The sequence below is a fragment of the Lynx canadensis genome, chromosome D3 (assembly GCF_007474595.2).
Source record: "Lynx canadensis isolate LIC74 chromosome D3, mLynCan4.pri.v2, whole genome shotgun sequence".
Taxonomy (NCBI): domain Eukaryota; kingdom Metazoa; phylum Chordata; class Mammalia; order Carnivora; family Felidae; genus Lynx; species Lynx canadensis.
The window spans coordinates 25,391,181-25,414,674 of record NC_044314.2 but is presented as its reverse complement, the minus strand read 5'-3'; the positions used below and the strand labels follow the sequence as shown (position 1 = coordinate 25,414,674).

At 39.4% G+C, this 23,494-nt stretch overlaps 1 protein-coding gene across 1 annotated transcript in view; it reads right to left on the bottom strand.

Annotated features, from left to right (window-relative positions):
• Positions 1–23,494, bottom strand: part of DYM (dymeclin) — a 350,411-nt gene that overhangs the window by 193,060 nt on the left and 133,857 nt on the right. The window contains 4 exon segments of the mRNA XM_030335687.1: positions 940–1,053; positions 11,744–11,869; positions 13,673–13,851; positions 18,495–18,677. Of these exon segments, the coding sequence (XP_030191547.1) occupies positions 940–1,053; positions 11,744–11,869; positions 13,673–13,851; positions 18,495–18,677 (602 nt within the window).

Below are 23,494 nucleotides of genomic sequence, written 5' to 3'. Positions count from 1 at the left end.
TATTCCGCTGCAGAAATACTAATGTTTAATTACAGGAACCTAATGGTTCCATACACTGCAGCACTGTAATTTAAGTACTGTAATTATCTTTCTAAAATCAAAAAATTCTCCATTCTTAACCATACCCGGCTCCTAGAGTTTCACATAAAAGATTATGGACAAGCATCTACATTAGCCTCATTGAAGGAAATAACTGAACACAGTGCAGTAAACCTGACCATTTCTCTGAGCTATGAATTCTGTATATTCCTTCTCTATAGACCAGAACTGAAACTTGCTCCCAGGCGCTGCAAATACAATCCAGTTGAAGTTTTCCTTTTACTCTTGAAAGTATTCTTTCTACTTTTCTTTCCCATCTGAATTCATAATTCTCTCACACTTTGTATCTTCACACAGTTTGTTGTTGCTTTTATTTTTTTAAGTTTCATTTATTTATTTGAGAGAGACAGAGACAGTTTGAGTGGGAGAGGGGCAGAGACGGGAGGCGGGCAGTGGAGAGAGAATCCCAAGCAAGCTCCGAGCTGCCAGTGCAGGGCCCGACGTGGGGATCGAACTCACGAAACCGTGAGATCATGACTTGAGCCAACACCAAGAGTCGGACGCTCAACCGACTGAGCCACCCAGGTGCCCCTGTTGTGGCTGCTTTTAAAGGGAAAATCGGTTTTACTGGTTCAGCAAAGGTAAACATTTTTTATCTAAATATGCCCACTGCTCCTTTTGTTTCATGTAAAATATCTTTGTACAATCTATTAAATATTAAAACACAGACACTATACATGTTATTTCAGGATCATGTAATTCAGGACTATACGCAGATCTGTATTTTCTGACCGTATTTCATGAAAATGTTAGTACTCGAAATATTGAGATCGCTTTAAACTACAGGCCTAATTGTACTATATGCATAACAATTAAAAAAAATAGCCACGGAATACTTACTCTTGTCCTTGTCATGTTGTACTGGATGGTTCTTATTACGACCAGTATCAGGAGACTCCCCAGTGAAATTTCAGTTAAAACCCGTTCTGAATACCAAGTGATATTTTTTAATATCTGTAGTGGGGAAGAGAAGTTTAAGTGAACAGGACTGCTTCCGGAAAAGAGGGATTATCCATGTCTACAATTTCTGATAAGCCCTGACTTTGCTCTGAACGTTAGTATATAAAAGTGAACTGTGAGACTTTCAGTTCAAGGTAGTGAAGCAGTGCTGAGGTGTTTACTTCTTCCTTCTTAAACAGAAAAGGAAAGAAAATAGATCTGGAAAACAGAGCATATCGTTAATAGACGAAAAGGAGGTATGTTTGAAAGGCGATGGCACAAAGTCGAGAGAGAAAACCCAGAGCTCAGCAGTCTGAAAGCGAAAATAAGAAAACTGAGGAGTCTCTTGAAAAGTAGAGCTGTCCCAACCACCACAGAAAAGCTTCAGACTTGTGTTCAGGAAAGGCCAAGAAACGCAGATAAGCCCAGCTCCGGAAGAGACGTGCCGTGTCCTGCTCCGGCTCCTCAGAGCAGGCAACGGTGGCGCTCACCGCCACACCTCAGAAAGCAAGAACTGTTTTCCAGCTCAAGATGGCGCGGTTCCACCGTAGATACGTGACATGGCGTCAGAGAGAGAGGCAAAAACTGGGCAGTGCAGCAGGTTGGTGATTTGAAAGAAAAAAATTGAAAAAGTTCTCTGAGACAACAGCAATAAAAGGCAAAAAGACAAAAATAAAGTATGAGAGCAAACTGGAGACCTAATATCTACTTAATAGAAGTTCCAAAGGGTACAAGACTAGAAGGAGAACAGAATAATTAGTGACAGGAGAAAATTTTTCTGAGGAAAAAGAAAAGAAAAAAAACTTTCAACATTCCAAGCAGAAATACTGAAAGAAAGCAAAATTTATTCTGGGAAGGCTTCTGAATTTACAGTATGCAATAAAATCCTATTGGCTCCCAGACAGAAGAAACAGGTTATCACCAAAAGAAAGACAAGCAAACTAACATTAGATTTCTCATCTTCAACACCACCCATCTGCATAACAACAGAACGATGTCCATAAATTTTTGAGGAATGGATTATGATTTAAAATTCTATACCTAGAGAAACCACCACACAAGTATACAGACAAATAAAGACTTATAATTATGCAAAGAATCAACATGAACCGCCCATGCATCATTTCTGGGGAAAAACCCAAACCACCACACATGTAACTACTTAGCTGCTCATCCTCTCTACCGTGACAACACAAAGTGACTTCAAGAGAAGGACAATAACGACTACCAAACAAAACTCAAAGCAGTAACAAACCACAATTATAATCCATGGAATCAGGACAATGTGATTGAGACCAAATAATACAGCTGTACTTCAGTTCTTCTAAAAAATCATTAAAATAGGGGCGCCTGGGTGGCTCAGTGAATTAAACATCTGACTTCGGCTCAGGTCATGATCCCATGGTTAATGAGTTCGAGCCCTGCTTCGGCTCTGTGCTGACAGCTCGGAGCCTGGAGCCTGCTACGGATTCTGGGTCTCCCTCTCTCTCTACCCCTCCCCTGCTCACACTCGGTCTCTCTCTCTCTCTCTCTCTCAAAAATGAATACACATTAAAAAAATCATTAAAATAGGTATTTCTCTGGTAAATCTGCCCCTCAAAAAGTCCAAAAACTATTAGAAATGAAAAAAGGGGGGATAGAAACAGACCAGTTGAACCTTTATAAAGGAACAGTGAAGTGCTGAGTCCTTCTGACTTACTCTCTAATGCAGCAGTTCTCAAAACGTGGTCCCGGAATGCTCCAGGGGTCCCGGAGACATTTCTGGAGCATTCTCAAGGTCAAAACTATTTTCATGATAACACCAAGACATTACTTTCCATGCTCATTGTCTCATGAGTATGTAGTTGAGTTTTCCAGACACTACACAACGTGGCTGATAGTCATGTTAAACAAGTTTAACACAGAAGCAGACGAGAGAATCTATCAGTCTTCTGTTAAGGCAATTCATTAAAAAGATTTGCAAAAACATAAAACAATGCCATTCTTCTTGCTAAGTTTTTGTTTGGGAAAAGCAGTTGTTTTTCATAAAAATGGATTATTGATGCTAACATGTAATGGGCTCATTATAATGACCAGTATTTCTAAATGACCTAATATTTTTTAAAATATTTCAGTTTTAATTTCTAATAAGATAGATGTACAAAACTATAACCCACAGAAAAAAAGCTATTTGGTGGCTTCAATTATTTTCAAGTGTAAGACCAAAAAGTTTTAGAACCAGTGCTGTTAAGTCTGCAAGGGAACTAACACATAACACACGATACTCATTAAGCAACTTTACTAGAGACAGCAGCTTCTGTCTTTTTAAAGGTCACACCTTTGAGTAGAGCTCAGTTTCTCTTCTCTCGGCTCCTTGATTTAGAAAAAAATTATCCTAAGGCATCCTTATTTGAAACAGAGGTCATTAGTTCTTATCATCTGCCTGTGTGTGTGCGTTATATAACTGGATGGAAGGAGTGTTTGGAATAAAAGCAGTCTTCTTCATTTAACATTCTACAAATATTTAAATAGTAGCCACACAGTACACTTACAATGTTACTATAAAAATCAGAAATCCAATTTAGTGTTTACGTAAATTTCTTTCTTTTCTTCCTGTGAAAAATGATCATTGTTCAGAAATTCTGGTAGTGCTTAAGAAGAATTATAAATAACTCCTTACAAAGCTCACACAGCTTTCCATGGGACATCAATGCAGAATGGGTAACATACGGAAAATTTTCTTGGTAACCTAGCTGTAGTTGTTGACTTCTTTAACTGGTTCTTACAAAAACAATTCCCCATCTCTCATATTCAATACTCGTACAGACAGTTTAATAATCATAGACTCCTATCCTGATTGTGCAATATATATATTTATCATTTCATGGTAAACTAACTCAAATAACATGCAGAAGGAAACCCCTCAAGGATCTGAAAATGTCTTCCTTCTCAAAAAGTACCTGAGAGAATTGCTTGTCCTAGGTCTTTTCCTGAGCTTTTCCCCCCTATACAAATTTGGCTTTATTGAATATATCTCTTCAAAATGTTTATAAGCTAGAGTAGTATACATTAACATATTATATAATATCAACTCTTTAAAAAATCAAATATGTATAGAAAGACCAAGAATAATTAACCTCCATACTCCCACAATTGACATTAACTGTTAAGATTTCATTTTTTAAATGTATAAATCCCATTTTATTCCCCCACTATCAACCACTAATCAACTACTATCTTGAGTTTAGTATGTATCTTTCCAATCTCTTTCAAATGCTTTATGTGTGCACACACTCCCCCTAAAACCCAGGATTCCTTTGTATACTTGCTAGTTTACAAAAACAGTATCACTGTCTTAGACTGAATAGCATTCCCCAAAATTCATGTAACCCGAAACCTGTGAATGTGACCTTATTTGAAAACAGGGTCTTTATAGATATAACTAAGATGAGATTATACTGGGTTAGGAAAAGACCCTAAGTCCAATATGGCCGGTGTCGCCATAAGAAGAGGAGAGACACAGAAACAGACATTCACGGGAGGGAAGGTCATGAGACCACAGACACACTGAAACTGCATGCCAAGGACACGCGTGGACTGGCCACCAGAAGCTAAGAAGAGGCAAGATCTCTCCCCTAGATCCTTCAGAGAAAACACGGCCCTGCTGACACCTTGCTTTTGAACTTCTAATCACCAGAACTGTGACCATAAATTTCTGTTGTGTTTAGCCACCCAGACCGCAGCAGGATGGCAGCCCAGGACACTAACACACATAGGTATTTATTTGCATCTTGTTTTTTCACTCAGTATGTTCTTGGAAGCGCCCTATGTTGATGCATCTAAGAACATTAATACTTACCACATATGCCAAATTCCCATAGTGCCGATCACTTTTTAAAATGAATACTTCTATGGTGGTTAGTAAGAGCTGTTACACCAAGCCACTCCCCCAGGACCTCCTGAGGGTTCAGCAACTAACATACAGCAGACAACGAAAGGCCATGGTTGACACCCATTCTTACTGGCTGGTTTTGGTACCATACTTGTTAAGTATCTGAATATCGCCTCTACTCCCTTCCATCTAAGCACTGAAGAGTACTGCACTCATAGGCCACACTTCTTTTGGTCCACTCTTCTACTAATGGAAATTAGGCTATTTCCAGGTTTTCCCCTAGTAAAAACAATGTTACGATATAGATCCTTACCCTTAACTGTCCACAATCTCACTATATGAAACTCAGAAACCAGAGATTCCTTACTCTACCTTTATTGCCTGAGTGTTAATTATCCAAAGTCAGGAATCACGAAAATTTTTTAAAGAAAAATAATCTATCCAACACCTGTTTTAAGGCCGCCCATTTTTCAGTACTTCCCGACTTCATAAACAAATCGCCAAGATTTTGCTAGGACGCAAAATTGCAAAGTCACTGAATAGCTCTTTTTTTAAAATAAATGCAGGTTTGGGTCCCTGTTAACTAAAAAGCACAGAGCAGTACTGTTCATCACAGTAGCACTAGCCGTAGGTGGGTCCTTAAGTTAAACTTAAATTGTAATAAAAATAAAAATTCAATTCCTTGGTCACACCAGCCACACTACAAGTGCTACCATATCAGAGAGTACAGTTAGAGATTACTGTCATCACATTTCAAAGTTCACAGAAGTTAAATAGCCAGCTATGAAGAACACCACGTATCTTCACCATTTTATCAAATGTTAATATCTTTGCTTCTGAACTCCTCCTCCCTAATCCTATTCTCTAACCTCTGGCAGCCTGAACTGGATACCTGATTACCATGCAGATTTTTGAGATTGACTATTATCAAGCCATGTGGCTCTATTTCATTCGTTCTGGCTGCTGCACAGTATCTCATTGATGTTATCAGCTGTTTGCCATCTTTGAACACTACAAACGATGCTACGATGAACATTCTTTCAAGTGCGTTCTTGTGAAAATCTGAAAAAGGTTTTCTGAGGACGCAAACCAGAAAACGGAATTGCTGGGAGGCAGAGTATTTATTTACTTCTGCAGTTTTTGAGGAATGTGAAAGGCCAGATTCCTCTCGAAAGTTGGTCTGCTCATTTATACAGTCCTCTCAAAGAGGACTAGGAGAGTCGTCTTTCTCTATATCCTTTCCGGTTCTTAACGGGGCTTGTAATTTCTGCCCAACTGACAAGCACAAAATACTGCAGTCATTTTAGTCAGCAGGATCCTAATGAATCACTAGGTTGGACATCTTTTTAAAATGCCTATTAGTCATTCGGGTTTTATATTCTGTTTTTCTATTACTTTGCCCATTTTTCTACTGAATACTTTGTTTTTCTGATTATGCCAATCCTAAAAAATGCTAATCCATCTTGTAGTCTATGGCTTGTTCTCATCTCACCATGAAAATTTTTTATTTTAATGTGGTCAAATGTATTAATGTTTGCACTCATGGTTTATACATTGTATAACATAAAATGTAAGAAATCCCTGTCTCTAGTTGGGAACAAATATTAGCTTTCATTTCTCTTTGGAGGTTTTAAAGGTCAGCTTTTCACATCCAAGTCTTGTTGACACAAGTGGAATCTGTCTTTGTATGTGGGGCAAGGATCATATAATTTTACTTTTTCTACTTAGATAAGCCAAGCTCTCAGTCTCAGCACAATTTACCTACTATTTCTGTCACACTTTGTGTTTCCATGTGTGAGTAATTTCTGTACTCTCTATTTTCTTTTGCATTTATCTATTTTTTTATTCCATTATTAATGAAACACATCTTAATTACTAATGTTTTGTAACTAGTTTTATCTGGTAGGGTAAGTCCACATTGCTTTTCTCCAAAAACTCTCTGGGCAATATACTCCTCCATATAATTTCAGGGATCGTAGTTGACCCTTGAACAATGTGGAACAAGTTGACCCCCTCCACGGTCAAAAATCCATCTATAACAAAATTTTGACTCCTGAAAAACTAACTTAGTGATAAGCACTACTGTATTTATTGAAAACGTCCAAGTACAGCTACATAGTTCAAATCCATGTTGTTCAAACTGTATTTTATCAAGTCTCCTCCAAAAAACTGTTACAATGCTGGTATGAACTGCATTGAACATAGCGATTAATTCGAAAGCAAAATTAACAACTCAGTCACTGAACAGAGTTGTCCATAAACACAAGATAGTATCCTCTCTCCATTTATTATGTCACATTTAGTACCTTTCATTTATGTACTTTTGCTGATTATTGCCATTTTAAATAGCATCTCTAGGAGCGCCTGGGTGACTCCTTTGGTTAACTGTCTGACTCTTGATTTCAGCTCAGGCCATGATCTCAAGTCATGAGATCGAGCCCGGCATTGGGCTCTGCACTGATAGTGTGGAGCCTGCTTGGAATTCTCTCTCTCCCTTTCTCTCTCTGCTCCTCCCCTGCTCGCGCATGCGCGATATTTCTAGATAGATAGGTAGGTAGATAGATAGATAGATAGATAGATAGATAGACAGATAGAACATCTAGGTCACATTTTTGAAGCACTTTGTTACTGTACAAACTGTATTTGTTTTTGTATACAACCTTTAGAACCGGAAAATTCACTCAACTTTCCTAACAGTTCTAATTTTAGAGTTTCTTGAATTATATATGCAGTCAATCACAAATTCTGTAAACATGGACATTTTGATTTCCTCTCTTCAATTTTTAAACCATTTACATCTTGTTCTAGCTCAAATGACCTGCTTGGAATTCTGATACAATGCTGAAGAGGGGTAACACAGAGCATCCTCTTTGTTCTGACTTTCAAGAGATTATTTCTAAAATTCTCCAATCAACTGTAATTTTTTTTTTTTTTTGAACGTTTAGAGAGTGAGCATGCATGAGCAAGGGAGGGGCAGAGAGCGAGGGAGAGAGAGAATCCCAAGCAGGCTCTGTGCTTATAGATTCGGGTCTCAATCTCATGAACCGGGAGATCATGACCTGAGCCGAGATCAAGAGCCAGACGCTTAACCAACTAAAGCCACTCAGGCACCCCTCAAGTGTAATGCTTTAACTGTAGGTTTTTGTAGATACACTTTACTAAAAGACAACGAATTTCTTTTCTACCCCTATTTTGTGAGAATTTTGCCTTGTTTACCATGAATAGGTGCTGAACTTTATCAAATCCTTTGCTGTTATCTATTGACATGATTTATGGTTTTTCTAATAAATTACATTAAGAGATTTTCTAATACTAAACCACCCTTGCATTCCTGGAATACTGTTATTGACATGTGTTCTTTTTACTATCTTGCTTTACTCCATTCTACAATATTAGACTTACAAGCTTTCTGATTATATTTGTGCCACTTAATAAATTTTTGCCTCTCAACTCAAAATCCACCTGTAATTTTCCTTTATCGAATTTTGATAAATTTGGTATCCGGATTATGTTGTACTCATAAAATGAGCTGGAAAGATTTCCCTTTTTTCTAGTCTTTAGATGAGGTTTAGAAGACTAGTGTTACCTCTTCCTCCAATTTTCAGAAGAATTCAGAGGTAAAGATCAGTTGGGCTGATAATTTTCTGTTTAGGATTTTACATTACAAAGTCAGTTCCCTTGATAGAAACAGGACTATTTGTATTTAGTTTCTTTTGTGAGCTTTGGTTACTTTTTTTCTGGGAGTGGAGGAAATCTGTCCATTTCATTTAATACTTAAAGTTTACAGCATAAAATTACTCATAGTACCCTCTGAACATTTTTTAAATATCTCTGGGATATGTGTCCTAATCTCCTATACACTCCCAGTAATATATATTTGTAACTTTTTCTCTTCTTGATCATCTTTCTAGGGGGTTATCAATTTTATGAGTTTTCATATATTTTGCTTATAGGAAAAAAAGTGGAAAGATTTGAAATCAAAGATCTAAGCTTCTATCTAAAAAATCTTAAAAACAAAAAGCAAGTTCGTGGCTAGCAAGCTACAGCTAGCACAGATATAAAAAGGTAAGTGGATGGGGCACCTCGGTGGCTCAGTCGGTTGAGCGTCCGACTTCGGCTCAGGTCATGATCTCACAGTCTGTGAGTTCGAGCCCCGCATCGGGCTCTGTGCTGACAGCTCGGAGCCTGGAGCCTGCCTCGGATTCTGTGTGTCCCGTTCTCTCTGCCCCTCCCCCACTCACACTCTGTGTCTCTCTCAAAAATAAACACTAAAAAAGAATTTTTTTTAAATAAAAAGATTGTTTGGGGGCACCTGGATGGCTCAGTCAGTTAAGGCCCAACTCTTGATCTCAGCTTGTGTCATGATCTCACAGTTTGTGAATTCGAGCCCCACGTCCGGCTCCGTGCTGACACCTCGGAGCCTGGAGCCTGCTTCGGATTCTGTGCCTCCCTCTCTCTCTGCCCCAACCTGCTCGCATTCTGTCTCTCTCTCTCCCTCAAAAATAAATAAACATTAAAAAAAAAAAAATTCTTTTAAAAGGTAAATGGAAAAAACAGTAATAAGAAAAAAGCAATAATAAGTAAAAAAAAAAATTATGAACAACTTTACAGGAATAAAATCAATCCCTCAGAAGAAATGTATAAATTCCTTGAAAGACACAAATAATCAGAGCTCAAAATGTAACCAAATACACTGTATATAAAAAAAGAGAATATATTATGGCCAAGTTTATCCAAGGAATGTAAGATTGATTTAATATTCAAAACTTGATCAGTATAATAAACTACATTAACAGACTAGAAAAAAATCCATGTGATTCAGAATATATAAAGAAAGCTTACAACTCAGTAATATGACAAAAAAAATTTTATTTTTTTAAATGTTTATTTCTGAGAGGGAGAGGGAAGGAGGGGGAGAGAGAGAAAGAGAGAGAGAGAGAGAGAGCAAGCATGCAAGGGCAGAGAGAGAAGAAGACAGAGGATCTGAAGCAGACTCTGTGCTATCAGTGCAGAGCTCAACGTGGGGCTCAAACCCACAAACCGTGAGATCATGACCTGAGACAAAGTTGGACGTTTAACAGACTGAGCCACCCAGGTGCCCCCCCAAACCCAATTTTTTCAAAGGGAAGTATCAGTGAGGCACCTGCGTGGCTCAGTCGGTGGAGCATGTGACTCCCGATCTCAGGGTTGTGAGTTCAAGCCCCATGTTGGGTGCAGAGATTATTTAAAAACACAATCTTTAAAAAAACAAACAGGGCACCTGGATGGCTCAGTGGGTTAAGCCTCGGACTTTGGCTCAGGCCATGATCTCGTGGTTCGTGGGTTCGAGCCCCACGTCGGGCTCTGTGCTCACAGCTCAGAGCCTGGAGCCTGCTTCGGATTCTGTGTCTCCCTCTATCTCTCTGTCCTTCCCCCCACTCACACTGTCTCTCTCTCCCTCAAGAATAAACGAACATTAAAAAAAATTTTTTTTTAATATGAAACAATTTCTCAGTCTTCTTCTTTTTGTTCCCTATTCTTTTTTTTCTTTTTTTTTTTAATTTACATCCAAATTAGTTAGCATATAGTGCAACAAGGATTTCAGGAGGAGATTCCTTAGTGCCCCTTCCCCATTTAGCCCATCCCCCCTCCCACAACTCCTCCGGTAACCCTGTTTGTTCTCCATATTTAAGAGTCTCTTGTGTTTTGTCCCCCTCCCTGTTTTTATATTATTTTTGTTTCCCTTCCCTTATGTTTATTTGTTTTGTCTCTTAAAGTCCTCATATGAGTGAAGTCATATGATATTTGTCTTTCTCTGACTGATCCCTATTCTTTCACTTACTGTGTATACAAGGGGCTGACCTGTTTGACAATTTCTGTCACAACTAAAAACAGGAAATGAAACACAGAGGAAAAACGAACTCAGTGACAGCAAACACATTTACTTCAATTACTAAAGAAACTGTTTTGAGAGTTTTTTCCCCCTCAAATGTTTATTTTGAGGGAGAGAGAACACAACCAGAGGAGGGGCAGAGAGAAAAAGGGAGACAGAGGATCCCAAGCAGGCTACACGCTGTCAGTGCAGAGCCTGATGCAGGGCTCAATACCACGGATCGTGAAATCATGACATGAGCTGAAATCAAGAGTTGGACACTTAACCAACTGAGCCACACAGGCGTCCCAAGAAACCATTTTGAGAATTAAAATAAATTTTTTAAATATTTATTTTTGAGAGAGAGACACACACACAGCACAAGTGGGGGAGGGACAGAGAAAGAAGGAGACACAGAATCTGAAACAGGTTCCAAGCTCTGAGCTGTCAACAAAGAGCCTGCCATGGGGCTTGAACCCACAAACTCTGAGATAATGACCTGAGCTGAAGTCGGACGCTTAACCGACTGAGCTATCCAGGAGCCCCTTAATTTTTGTTTTTAATGTTTATTTATTTATTTATTTTTTTATCTTTTTTGAGAGAGAGAAGGACGGACTGCAAGCTGGGGGAGGGACACAGAGAGGGAGAGACACGGAATCCGAAGCAGGCTCCAGGCTCAGAGCTGTCAGCACGGAGCCCAGTGTGGGGCTGGGACCCACAAACCACAAGATCATGACCTGAGCCAAAGTCAGATGCCCAACTGAGCCACCCACATGCCCCCAATTTTGAGAATTTTTAACAGGCTACTAGTCATTCATAAAAAAAGCACTTCATAAATCTGAAAAAAGACACACCGTTTCTGAGGTTCTTGTGGAAACATCTACCAGAAGGAAAAGAAGGAAGAAATGCTAAAGCCGCCGTAAATCACGTGGAGGGACATGCTTATTCTGTAACTCTGACACCCTTAAGTAATGATAACTTACCACTTCGTGAATGGATCTATTAAAGCCATCATCTTCTGTAAGGATCAGTAATATTATAAGGGCCATGTACACATGGTGTGAATTTCTTTCTTCAACGTGATACAGAATCTCAAGAATTGGTAAAACCTGTCAGATAAAAATTTTAATTTACTATTCCAATTACTTTATGAGAAGACCAATGTTTTCAACCTTTATGCTTTTATTATATACTGTTTCAATTTCATAGTTATAGGTTTCTTTAAAGGAAAAAGAAAACCACACAAACCAGCTTATGACTGAAAGTACTTTCTCCTGCTCAGATAGCAGGAGAGAAAACCTTCACCCTGCCACCACATAAAGACTGGGTCTGCAGAGACCATCCGGGCCAACATGTGGCACTGAGTACAGGGAGATCTGCCTCCAGCCTAGCAGGAGCTTATACACAGTAAGGTATTCTTAGAAACACTAATGTGTCAAACACTATCTTCTTCATAGGAAAGATTGTAGAATAAAAGAACGGTTGACAACAAAATCAAATCAGCACAGTAAATTTCCTACCGATAACACATTTTCTAATCATAGCCTCAATAAATATTATTGACGAAAGGCAAAGGACAGGTAAGGACATCAATTGAGACATTATCAAAATAATCTATACAAGAAATTAAAAACAAAAGTAAATATATAACCCTCCACCCCCACTCCAAAAAAACCCAAAACCAAACGTTTTAAGTTTTTACTGGTGTTATGTCATCATATACAGATGAGTATTCTTATGTATAACATCCTTACCATGAACTTTCTAGAACAGATGGTGTCATGGGCTTTCTGCTTATTGCCATCATTTCACTTAGGATACATCATGCTCAGAATTGTCTCTGCTTATTCCCACTCACCCATCAGTAAACAGGCCTTCGCTCCAAGTTTTCATTCCCATGAGCAGAACACTGTTACATCCAATTTTACTATGTAAAATAACCAATGTTTTCCACATACAGTGGGTGTGCAGACAGGTCTGTTCATCATGTTTTTGGTCTTTACCGTCACTTCGACCCAGAACATACTCTTCAAATGAATTCTAATATTCCATGTTACGCAGTATTTTCACGTTAACTCTGAAAAAACGGCCACCAAATCCCTGGTGAATCCTGTTACCACCTTGTAAAAACTGGTACAGGGGGAACATTCCTGTTGCCACCAGCAAGCTGCTGGCTCTTGCAGGAATGTTCACAACTTTATTAATGAATAAATAGCCCACGGGTATCTCTATAGTACGCATTTCAAATATAATATTAACACCTTGGTGAGATAAGGTTTACTTGTCCAGTCATGGAAGCATTTTTGTTCACACGTTAGTTACAAACGGAAATCACTGATTCACTACAGGAGTTCTGCAGCCACATTTCAGTGCTCTCTGGCACAGGTACTTTAAACTCTACCACTCTAGGAATTGAGTTCAGGCAGACCTCAAGTCTAAGCCTCATGCAGGGACAGGACACGTGGGAAACCAATCTGGAATATCACCCTTCCGGATCCTAGCCATGTCCACCAGGAACTTGCTGCAAACAGGACTAGCTACATGACCTCGGTAGGTGGACACTTAGCATTGGAAAGAACCACCAGGGTACAAATGTCTTGAGAATGGGAGGCGGTGCTTCTTGGAAGACTTGATGGGGCTGGATCCTGGGCAACGAGCAGCTGTAAAGGCCTGAAGTTCAGAAAAGCTGGTTGCGCTGCAGGGTTCTCGGGCGCTGTGAGCACACTGCCATGTGCACTGTCTCCTACACCGTAAAACTCCTACCCCCGCCTGTGTCCGCTGGCAGCTCCCCGTCAACCTGTCAACCCTCAGCTTTGCAATGAGGCAAACGTATCTACCCTCCTGGGAAAAGAATCTGCTCTTCAAAAGATTATACAATACAAAAAGGATGACGAGGGTAGCATGATACTTACAAGATTTTCCATGTCTGTGCGAGCCAACATGTATGTTCTAACGTTACTATTCTGATGCAGCAATGTGTACAAGAGGAGAGTTGCTTGGTCGGACGTCTGCTGTTCACACAGAGCTGTGTACAAACTGTTGAAGTTAATCTGGAAAGCGTGTGGAATTGATGAGGGGAAAGGACTGCTATCTGGAATACAGAAAACACAAAATTATTGGAATATTACGCTGGTATTTTCTGGACCATGCCTTATACAAGTAATAAAAGCACTGTTAATGTACACAATTTGATTCCCATTAATGTTGTATGTTGCCACATTTCACGTTCAAAATTCCTATTTCTATTTTAAATTGTATTTAAAGAACTAATTAAAGCATGGTGACTATGGTTGGTAACATCACTGCGTAATTGAAATTTGCTAAGAGAATAGGACTGAAATGTTCTCACCAGGGTGGGAAAAAACTGGGACAGTTTATTTCTCTGTACTATCCAAACCACAGCCTTCGAATGATTATAAATATATGTGCAAATACCACTTAACAGAGTGACAGTTTATATTTTAACAAGCCAAATATAAAAAAAAAAAACAAGTAGGTCACACACTTTGACTTCATTTACTATTTTTGCATTAATATAGCTAAATTAAACTGCCTATAAGAACATAAGCTTAAATAAACAGAGCTATGGGCCCAGCCCAAAGGCCCTTTAATAAATACAATTTAACCATGACATCTGAAATGTTCTGTTACCAAAATTAAATGACCACCAGTCCTAAATAAAGAATACCAAGACAAAGAATATAAAAGTTTCTATATAAAACAGAAAATCCTCTTGTAAGGGCTAAAAAGAAAAAAGGACTTCAAGCTAATCTTTTTCCAATGAATAACTACGGCTCAAGTACTCACCAATGTCACTAATCCATTTATGAAAAAAACAGCTAGGATAGCAACATATAATTTAATTACTTTTATTTTTTAATTGTTTTTTTTTAAAATTTATTTATTAAGCAAATAGTACCCCCAACATGGGGCTTGAACACAGGACCCGAGATCAAGAGCTGTGGGCTCCCCCAGCCAGGTTCCCCTAGCCAGTTTTAAAGTACTATCAGCATGTTCAGCAGTAGCTTCTATAGTAGAATATACTGAACCTCAGACAACTATCAGAACATGTACGTGATTTTGTAAATCCTTTTTTCCAAGTTTATTTATTTATTTTGAGAGAGAGAGAGAGAGAGAGAGAGAGCGCGCGTGCGAGTGCACACATGTGAGCAGATGAGGGGCAGACAGGAGAGCAAATCCCAAGCAGGCTCCACACTCTCACCACAAAGCCCTACGTGGGACTCGAAACCCATGAACCGTGAGATCATGACCTGTGCTGAAACCAAGAGTTGGACGCTTAACTGACTGAGCCACCCAGGCGCCCCTGTAGATCTTTTTTTAGAGTCACTAGCATGATGAAAGCCATAAATCCCAGCCCATGTGGGAAAATTCCTGATTTCGCAAACTGACAGAGCAGAGCCCCCTTCCTACATGCGCTGGACTCTTGCTTAAATACCGAAGCCAGCAAAGTTAGCAAGTCAAAAAGGAGGTAGAGACGGGTCAACTGACGTAGAGAAAAGTATGATCCTATCAGATAAGAACACTGGAACATGACAGCACAACAAGGTGATTATTTTAATAATATCTTGGAAAGAACCAAGATGTTTTTTTAAAGACACAAAAAATAAATAAAAGTAAAAAATTTTAAATTCCTGCGTTAGAATCTCCACAAGCTTCACTCTTACGGAAAAGAAAGGTGTACCAACACAACTTTGATAGCACAGTCCCGTACCTCTTGGAGCCTCCTTTCCAACCTGTACGTTGTGAGAATTATCTAAAAAGTGTCTGTAACTTTACTACAAAGTGCCCTCACTTTTCCTCCCACATTTAGCATATAGGTTAGTTTTCCAATCCTAACACTGTATTTTGGTCAGCTACAAAAATCACTGTTTTGTGTGACTTGTTTTTGCAAAGGATGGCAAAAGGAAGCGTTGCATATAATCTATGAGTATGCAAATGACTACAGCATCTACAGAACACTCAATGGAGGAAGATTCTAGACACACTATGCCTCTCTACAATGAAGCAAAGTAACCTGTTTGCCAGGCTGATTTACGCCTGACTGCAAATGGAGTATGTGTGATGTGTGTGTATCCATAACATTTATATATTACTAGCTAATAAGTGCTATGACCTAGCTATTATTTACAGATTTACATGTATTATCCCTTATTTAATGCATACAAGGATCATGTCATTATTCTGACCAACTTCACAAAGGATGAAATAGAGGCCTGGGGAGATGAACTTTTCCTAGAGCAGCCCCAAGTAAAACACGGATCACCCTCTGTTGTCACCACTACATTATTCTGCTTCTTATAATTACAGCAATAATAGAATGACTCCATACTGTGATACATACTTAATTTTTATAAAAACCCTGTGAGGTAGAAATTATAACCCCTGCTTTACAGATTCAAGACACTGGTATTTAAAGAATAAAAACTGGGGGCACTTGGGTGGCTCAGTCGGTTAAGCTTCTGACTCTTGATTTCAGCTCAGGTCATGATCTCGTGGTTCATGGGTATGAGCCCCATGTCGGGCTCTACGCTGGTGGCATGGAGCCTGCTTGGGATTCTCTATTTCCCTCTCTCTCTCTGCCCCTCCCTCTTTTTCTCAGAACAAATAAATAAACTTAAATCATTAAAAAAGAGGGGCGCCTGGGTGGCTCAGTCAGCTGAGCACCCAACTTCGGCTCAGGTCACGATCTCACAGTTTGTGGGTTGGAGCCCCGCATCGGGCTCTGTGCCGACCACTTGCTCGGAGCCTGGAGCCTGCTTCAGATTCTGTGTCTCCTTCTCTCTCTGCCCGCCCCCTCCCCCCCCACACTCACGCTTTGTCTCACTCTGTTTCTCAAAAATAAATAAATGTAAAAAAAATTAAAAAGAAAAAAAAAAGAAAAAGAATAAAAACTGGGATTTGAACCCAAGGCAGTTTAACCCTAAAGTCATTGCTCAGAATCCCTGCACCAAACTGTCCACCAAAAAAGATGGCGACCCCAGAAAGGTTCGACCTTCAATAGCAACATCTGGCCTCAGCATCAAAAGTGACAATATATACTATAAACCGAGTATCTGGCTATGTTGCAAAAACTAAGCTAATCATTTTAAAACCTTACCTTGCTTGGTGCTTATACAAATATTAGGGGACATTATTTCCATTTTAAAGACAAAGCCAGGGAGGCTTGAGGTTAAGCAAACTGTGAGAAGCTTCACCGCTCTGAAGTGACACAGTGTGGCATAAACTCTGTCTGCTTGACTCCCAAAACTTGCTTTTGTTTTCTTTTCAAATTTTTAATTATTTTTTTAATTTACTTTATTTATTTAAGCAATAGTGGCTTCAGGAGTAGAATTCTGTGATTCATCATTTACATATGCCCTCCTTTAATGCCTGGGACCCATCTGGCCCATCCCCCCACCGACCTTCCTCCATCAACCCTCAGTTTGTTCTCTATCTTTAAGAATCTCTTATGATTTGTTTCCCTCTCTCTTTTTTCTCCCCCCGCCCCCCCCAACCAATATGTTCATCTGCTTTGCAAAACTTGTTTTCTTAACCAGTAAGCCACAATGTAATAGTAATGGGAACAGAAAAGTACTATCAGATGCATGAGTTTTCACATTTTATCTATCAAATTGTTAGAGGTTACCTATCATTATTTCCCCCTACAAACAGTAATAACCAGAGTTGGCAAAGGTACACCCAACTGGCACACTCATATACTGTCTATTAAGAAACGTGTATTAGAGGAGCCTGGATGGCTCAGTTGGTTAAGCCTCCGATTCTTGATTTCGGCTCAGGTCATGATCTCACAGGTTCATGAGATCGAGCCCCGTTGTCAGGCTTCGTGCTGTCAGCATGGAGCCTGCTTGGGATTCTCTCTCTCCACTCTCTTTCTCTCTCTCAAAATAAATAAATAAACTTAAGAGAAAAAGAAGAAACGTGTATTAGAACTCTGGAAAGGAACATGGCAAAGCATGTCAGAAGCTTTAAAAATGTTCCCATCCAATAATTTCACTTCTTACCCATGTTAATTATATTAATGTCCAATACACCTTAAAAATCTAGCTACTGTATTAACCTGGCTTACAGAGTGTAATCTTTTGATTGGAGATTACTCTTTCAACACAGAACTATCTACCCATGCTCTATAGGGCAAGTTACAGACCACAGGCAAGCTCACCACCTATTTTGGAAATAAAGTTTTAATAGAAACCAGCGAAGCTCACTTCCTTATTATCTATGCCTGCTTTTTGTGCTACCACAGCAGAGTTAAGAGATGGTAACAGACACCGCATGACCCTACAAAGGGGTCTGCATCTTTCCAGAAGAAGTTTATTAAGCTCTAATTTTTAGTTTTATAAAACTCTAACTGGAATACAGACTTTAAATGAAAACCTTCAAACAATCTACCACTCAGAGTTTTCCAGGTTAATTCCTATCCCTAACAGGTGGGACAGGAGGATCTAAATGAAGCATATTGCTGGCTTGGTTATTTCTGGACCAAAAAAAAAAAAAAAAACAATAGTTTTAAGTGGCTCTAAAGAACTATAGCTTTTATCTAAGATTTATTTGACCTTCCTAAGAATACAGATAGAAAAATCTAACTCTTTCTCATCTTTAACCAATATGAAAATATACAAATATTCATCTCCACAACTATAAAATGATAACATGGGTAAGCAAAACCCTCATTCGTCATTAGAAAGAATACTCAGAGAACAAAGTACCACAAACCTTGCGTATTCTTAAAGGACATAATGGCCTGTCTGTAGGGGTTTGGCGTATCTGCAGCGTCGGTCAGGTTGGCCAGCACCAGCAGAAGCAAGAGACTCTGGTTGGCCAGAGGAGAAGAAAGTTCTGGAGTGGCAGCTGCTTTGCTGCCCACGCCGCCCAGTGTGAAGACCGTCCAGAGGCCAGCTTGAGAAAAAAAACACATAGTTAAGAAGTGCTGGGACTAGTGAGATGGAAATGCGTACTTCTGTGTGATATTGTACACTTTTTCATATTTCAAACTTTGAAGAAACACTCTTTTCAGTTATTAAAGTAAAACAAGTCTGGTACGTGAAAAGTCTCCCATTGCCCAACGATATAAAATTCTTTTAAGACCATCATTCCCCACTCCTATAACCTACTTTTACTTCCCAGAGATAACCACCGCTGAACTTCTTAGGTCTTCCGAGATTTTCTTTACATATCAAAACATCTACAAAATTATAAGAAAACTTCAGGTGCAACTTTATAGCAACAGATTTGAAAACCTAAGCAAAATGCTAAAATATCTAGGAAGATACAAAATACCAAAATTGGCCAAAGACAAAAGCCTGAATGAGCAAACAATCTTAGAAGAGCAGAAAACGGAGTCCAAGAGCTAGCCCTGAAAACCAAATCCAGTCCAAAGCTCACAAATAAGTCCACCAAGCCCTCCCAGCACAGACAATTCCCGTGTTACATAAGCAGCTCCGAAGTACACAACAAGAGTCATATATACACAACTCAAGTGACCAGGCCAGAAAAATCTCCCTGCTACAGGAACTGGACAATGACAGCATTTAAAACAAGAGGGAGAAATGAAAAGAGAGGTTTACAGACAGACTCAATCAAACAAAAGCAGATGAAATCTTACACAAAAATTCGTTAAAAGAACAAATGCAGCATGATCATGAAAGTTTTGTCTCTGAAATGCAAGAATTGTTCATCATTTTAGAAGTCTGTTAATTTGTAGGCAGGCACACTTCAGAGATACTGCAGGTTTGGTTCCGACTAGTATTGTGGTGAAGTGAATCAAATGAAGTTTTTGGTTTCCCACTGCATAGAAGAGTTATGTTTACAGGGGCGCCTGGGTGGCTCAGTCAGTTAAGCATCCAACTTCGGCTCAGGTCATGATCTCACGGTCCGTGAGTTCAAGCCCCGCGTCGGGCTCTGTGCTGACAGCTCAGAGCCTGGAGCCTGTTTCGGATTCTGTGTCTCCCTCTCTCTCTGCCCCTCCCCTGTTCATGTTCTGTCTCTCTGTCTCAAAAATAAATAAACGTTAAAAAAAAAAAATTAAAAAAAAAGAGTTATGTGTATTAATGAAAAAGTTTGAAGACTTGTGAGAATTATCAAAATGTGACACAGAGACACAAAGTGAGCAAATGTGGCTGCAAAAATGGTGCGGACAGGGGCGCCTGGGTGGCGCAGTCGGTTAAGCGTCCGACTTCAGCCAGGTCACGATCTCGCGGTCCGTGAGTTCGAGCCCCGCGTCAGGCTCTGGGCTGACGGCTCAGAGCCTGGAGCCTGTTTCCGATTCTGTGTCTCCCTCTCTCTCTGCCCCTCCCCCGTTCATGCTCTGTCTCTCTCTCTCCCAAAATAAATAAACGTTTAAAAAAAATTTAAAAAAAAAAAAAAATGGTGCGGACAGACTTGCTCAATGCAAGGTTGCCACAAACCCTAAAACAAACAAACAAACAATAAAAACTGCTGTATCTGCAAAGCACAGTAAAACACAGCACAATAAAATGAAGTATGCTTGTTACTCACTGTAAAAAGATGGAGGAAAAGATAATCTCGCCAATTTTTAAAATTAAATTTAAAACCTATTAAGAATTCTTACAAATTTGGGGCGCCTGGGTGGCTCAGTCAGTTCCGCATCCAACTTGGGCTCAGGTCATGATCTCACAGCGAGTTCGAGCCCCGCATTGGGCTCTGTGCTGGCAGCTCAGAGCCTGGAGCCTGCTTCAGATTCTCTCTCTCTCTCTCTCTCTCTCTCTCTCTCTCTGTCCCCCTCCCCCACTCACGCTCTGTCTCTGTCTCTGTCTCTCAAAAATGAATAAAAGTTAAAAAAAAATTTTTTTTTAATTTGAAGAATTCTTACAAGCTAGGAAAGAAAAGTAACCTCTTTGGATTCTAAAGTCCATCTAATCAGAAATCCACGGTGGTCAAACATTAAAAGAACACCCCTATGGATATCACCAACATCACCAATGAACTACAGGTGGTCCGAGCAAAAGTGTTAAGGCAAGGTGGGGGGCGGGGGGGGAGGGGCGAAATAAGTCAGTCAGAAAAAGACCTATCATATGATTTTACTCATATGTGGAATTTGAGAAACTTAACAGATGATCGTGGGGGAAGGGAGTGAAAAATAAGAAAGAAACAGAAAGGGAGGCAAAGCATGACAGACTCGTAAACACACACACAAAATTATTTGCAAGCAACCTGACTGTGCACTGTCCAATGGAGTAGCCACCAACCACTGTGGGTACCGGGCACTTGAAATGTGGTTCGTCCCAAACGCATCATGCTGTAAGTATAAAATACTCAATTCTGAAGACTTAATACAAAAGTAAAAAATTTTTTGCCAATTTTTAAATATCGATTACGTGTTGAAATTATAATATTTTGGACATATTATATTAAAGTGTATTGTTAAGATAAGCTTCACCTGTTTGTTTTTACTTTTTCAATATGACTACCAGAAATTTTTAAATCACATATGTGGTTTGCATCTATGGCTCACGTTTGTATCAGACACAGCTGCTCTAGAACATCAAGAGAATCAACTGACACACTATCAGAACGAACAGATTTTGGTACAGTCTAGAACTAAAAGAGTGACATATAAAAAATCAAAAACCTGCCTATACGTGAGCAACAAACAATTACAAAGTCCAATCACCACAGCAACAAACAATCTTCAAGGATCAATAAAATCTTCAAACATCAACACAAAAGAGGGGCACCTGGGTGGCTCAGTTGATGAAGTGTCCAACTCTAACTCCAGTCATGATCTCCCGGTTCAAAAGTTAGAGCCCCGCATCAGTCTCTGTACTGATGGCTCGGAGCCTGGAGCCTGCTTCAGATTCTGTGTCTCCCTCTCTCTCTCTCTGCCCCTCCCCTGCTCGTGCTCTCTCAAAAATAAATAAACATTTAAAAATTTTTTTAAAAAGAATCAACAGAAATGTGTAATACCTTCGGGCAGATAACCACAGACCTTGAGACTGAAGGCCGTATAAGATCTAAATTAATACAGAGGTACAGTAGATTTCTAGATTAAAAGGCAATACTGCAAAACTACCCGTAAATTAATCTAAACTTCAGGATAATCACTATCAAAATACCAAGAGGAATTTGTGTAATATTTTGTAATACAGTGCAAAAGAAATATTGCTGAGGAGGAATGTTCCTGGTTAAACAGCAAAATTTCTATAAAGCTAAGGTCATTTAAAAGTGTGATACTGGCAGTAGACAAATTAGCTGGATGGACCAGAAATGAGTTCAAGTTCAGCAACAGAACCACATATATTTGAGAATTAACCTTATGATACAGGTAGTATTCCAAATGAGTAAAGACAAAACTCTAGAAATGTCTTCGGGACAACAGAATTTAATCATTTTCCCAGTATTTAATTATAAAAGTACCTGTATGAACCTTGAGTTCAGAAAGCCTTTCTGTTATGCAAGAAACAAAATTCAAAAAGATACAAAGAACAGCAGCGCCTGGGTGGCTCAGTAGGTTAAGCATCCAACTCTTGATTTTGGCTCAGGTCATGATCTTACAGTACGTGAGGTAGAGCCCCGTGTCAGGCTCTGCACTTACAAACATGCTGATTCGAAGGGGCACGTGCACCCCAATATTTATAGCAGCGCTATTAACAATAGCCAAATCACAGAATGAGCCCAAATGTCCATCAACTGATGAATGGATTAAGAAGATGTAGTATATGTGTGTGTGTACATGTACACACACACACACACACACACACACACACACACACAAATGGAATACTACTTGGTGATGAAAAAGAATGAAATCTCGCTATTTGCAACAACATGGATGGAACTGGAGGGTATTATATTAAGCGAAATAAGTCAGTCAGAAAAAGACCTATCATATGATTTTACTCATATGTGGAATTTGAGAAACTTAACAGATGATCGTGGGGGAAGGGAAGGAAAATTAAGATAAAAACAGAAAGGGAGGCAAACCATAAGAGACTCTTAAACACAAAGAACTGAGGGTTGATGAGGGTGGGGAGTGGGGTAAACGGGTGATGGGCACTGAGGAGGGCACTTGTTGGAATGAGCACTGGGTGTTACATGTAAGTGACGAATCACTGGGTTTTACTCCTGAAGCAAAAATTACACTGCATGTTAAATAACTTGAGAAACAAATAAATAAATGTGCTGATGGCTCAGAGCCTGGAGCCTGCTTCAGATTTTGTGTCTCCTTCTCGCTCTGTTCCTCCCCTGCTCGTGCTCTCTCTCTCAAAAATAAAGATTAAAAAAAATTTTTTTTTAAAGCAAACAAAACAGACCACAAGAGACCTCACAGGCATACGATTATGTAGAATACAGAAAAACCTTATCAAATACATCATTAAGTGGAAATGCAAATCACAAAACAGTATATATATACACAACATGCCCCACTTGTGTTTAAAAAATTATAAATGTACATCTTTCTGCATGTAAAAGCACCTACAGGTGCCTGGCAGGGTGCCCTTTTGACAGAAATTCTCTCTGATCATAGAGGAGAGTAGGAGTGAAGGTGGCCTGAAGGAGTTTCTTATTTCGTTCAGTTTATTCCCGACTCTTGTACGACATGGACATATCAGTATTCAAGCATAACTTTCCATTAAAAACATCATGGAAGAAGTGAAGGAAGGGAGAAAATTCCTGGTCACCAACCCCACAAGATATGAGGCAATACGCACCTGGGCTACGGGATACAGCCCGATGATCTTTATTTTTAAAAAGCA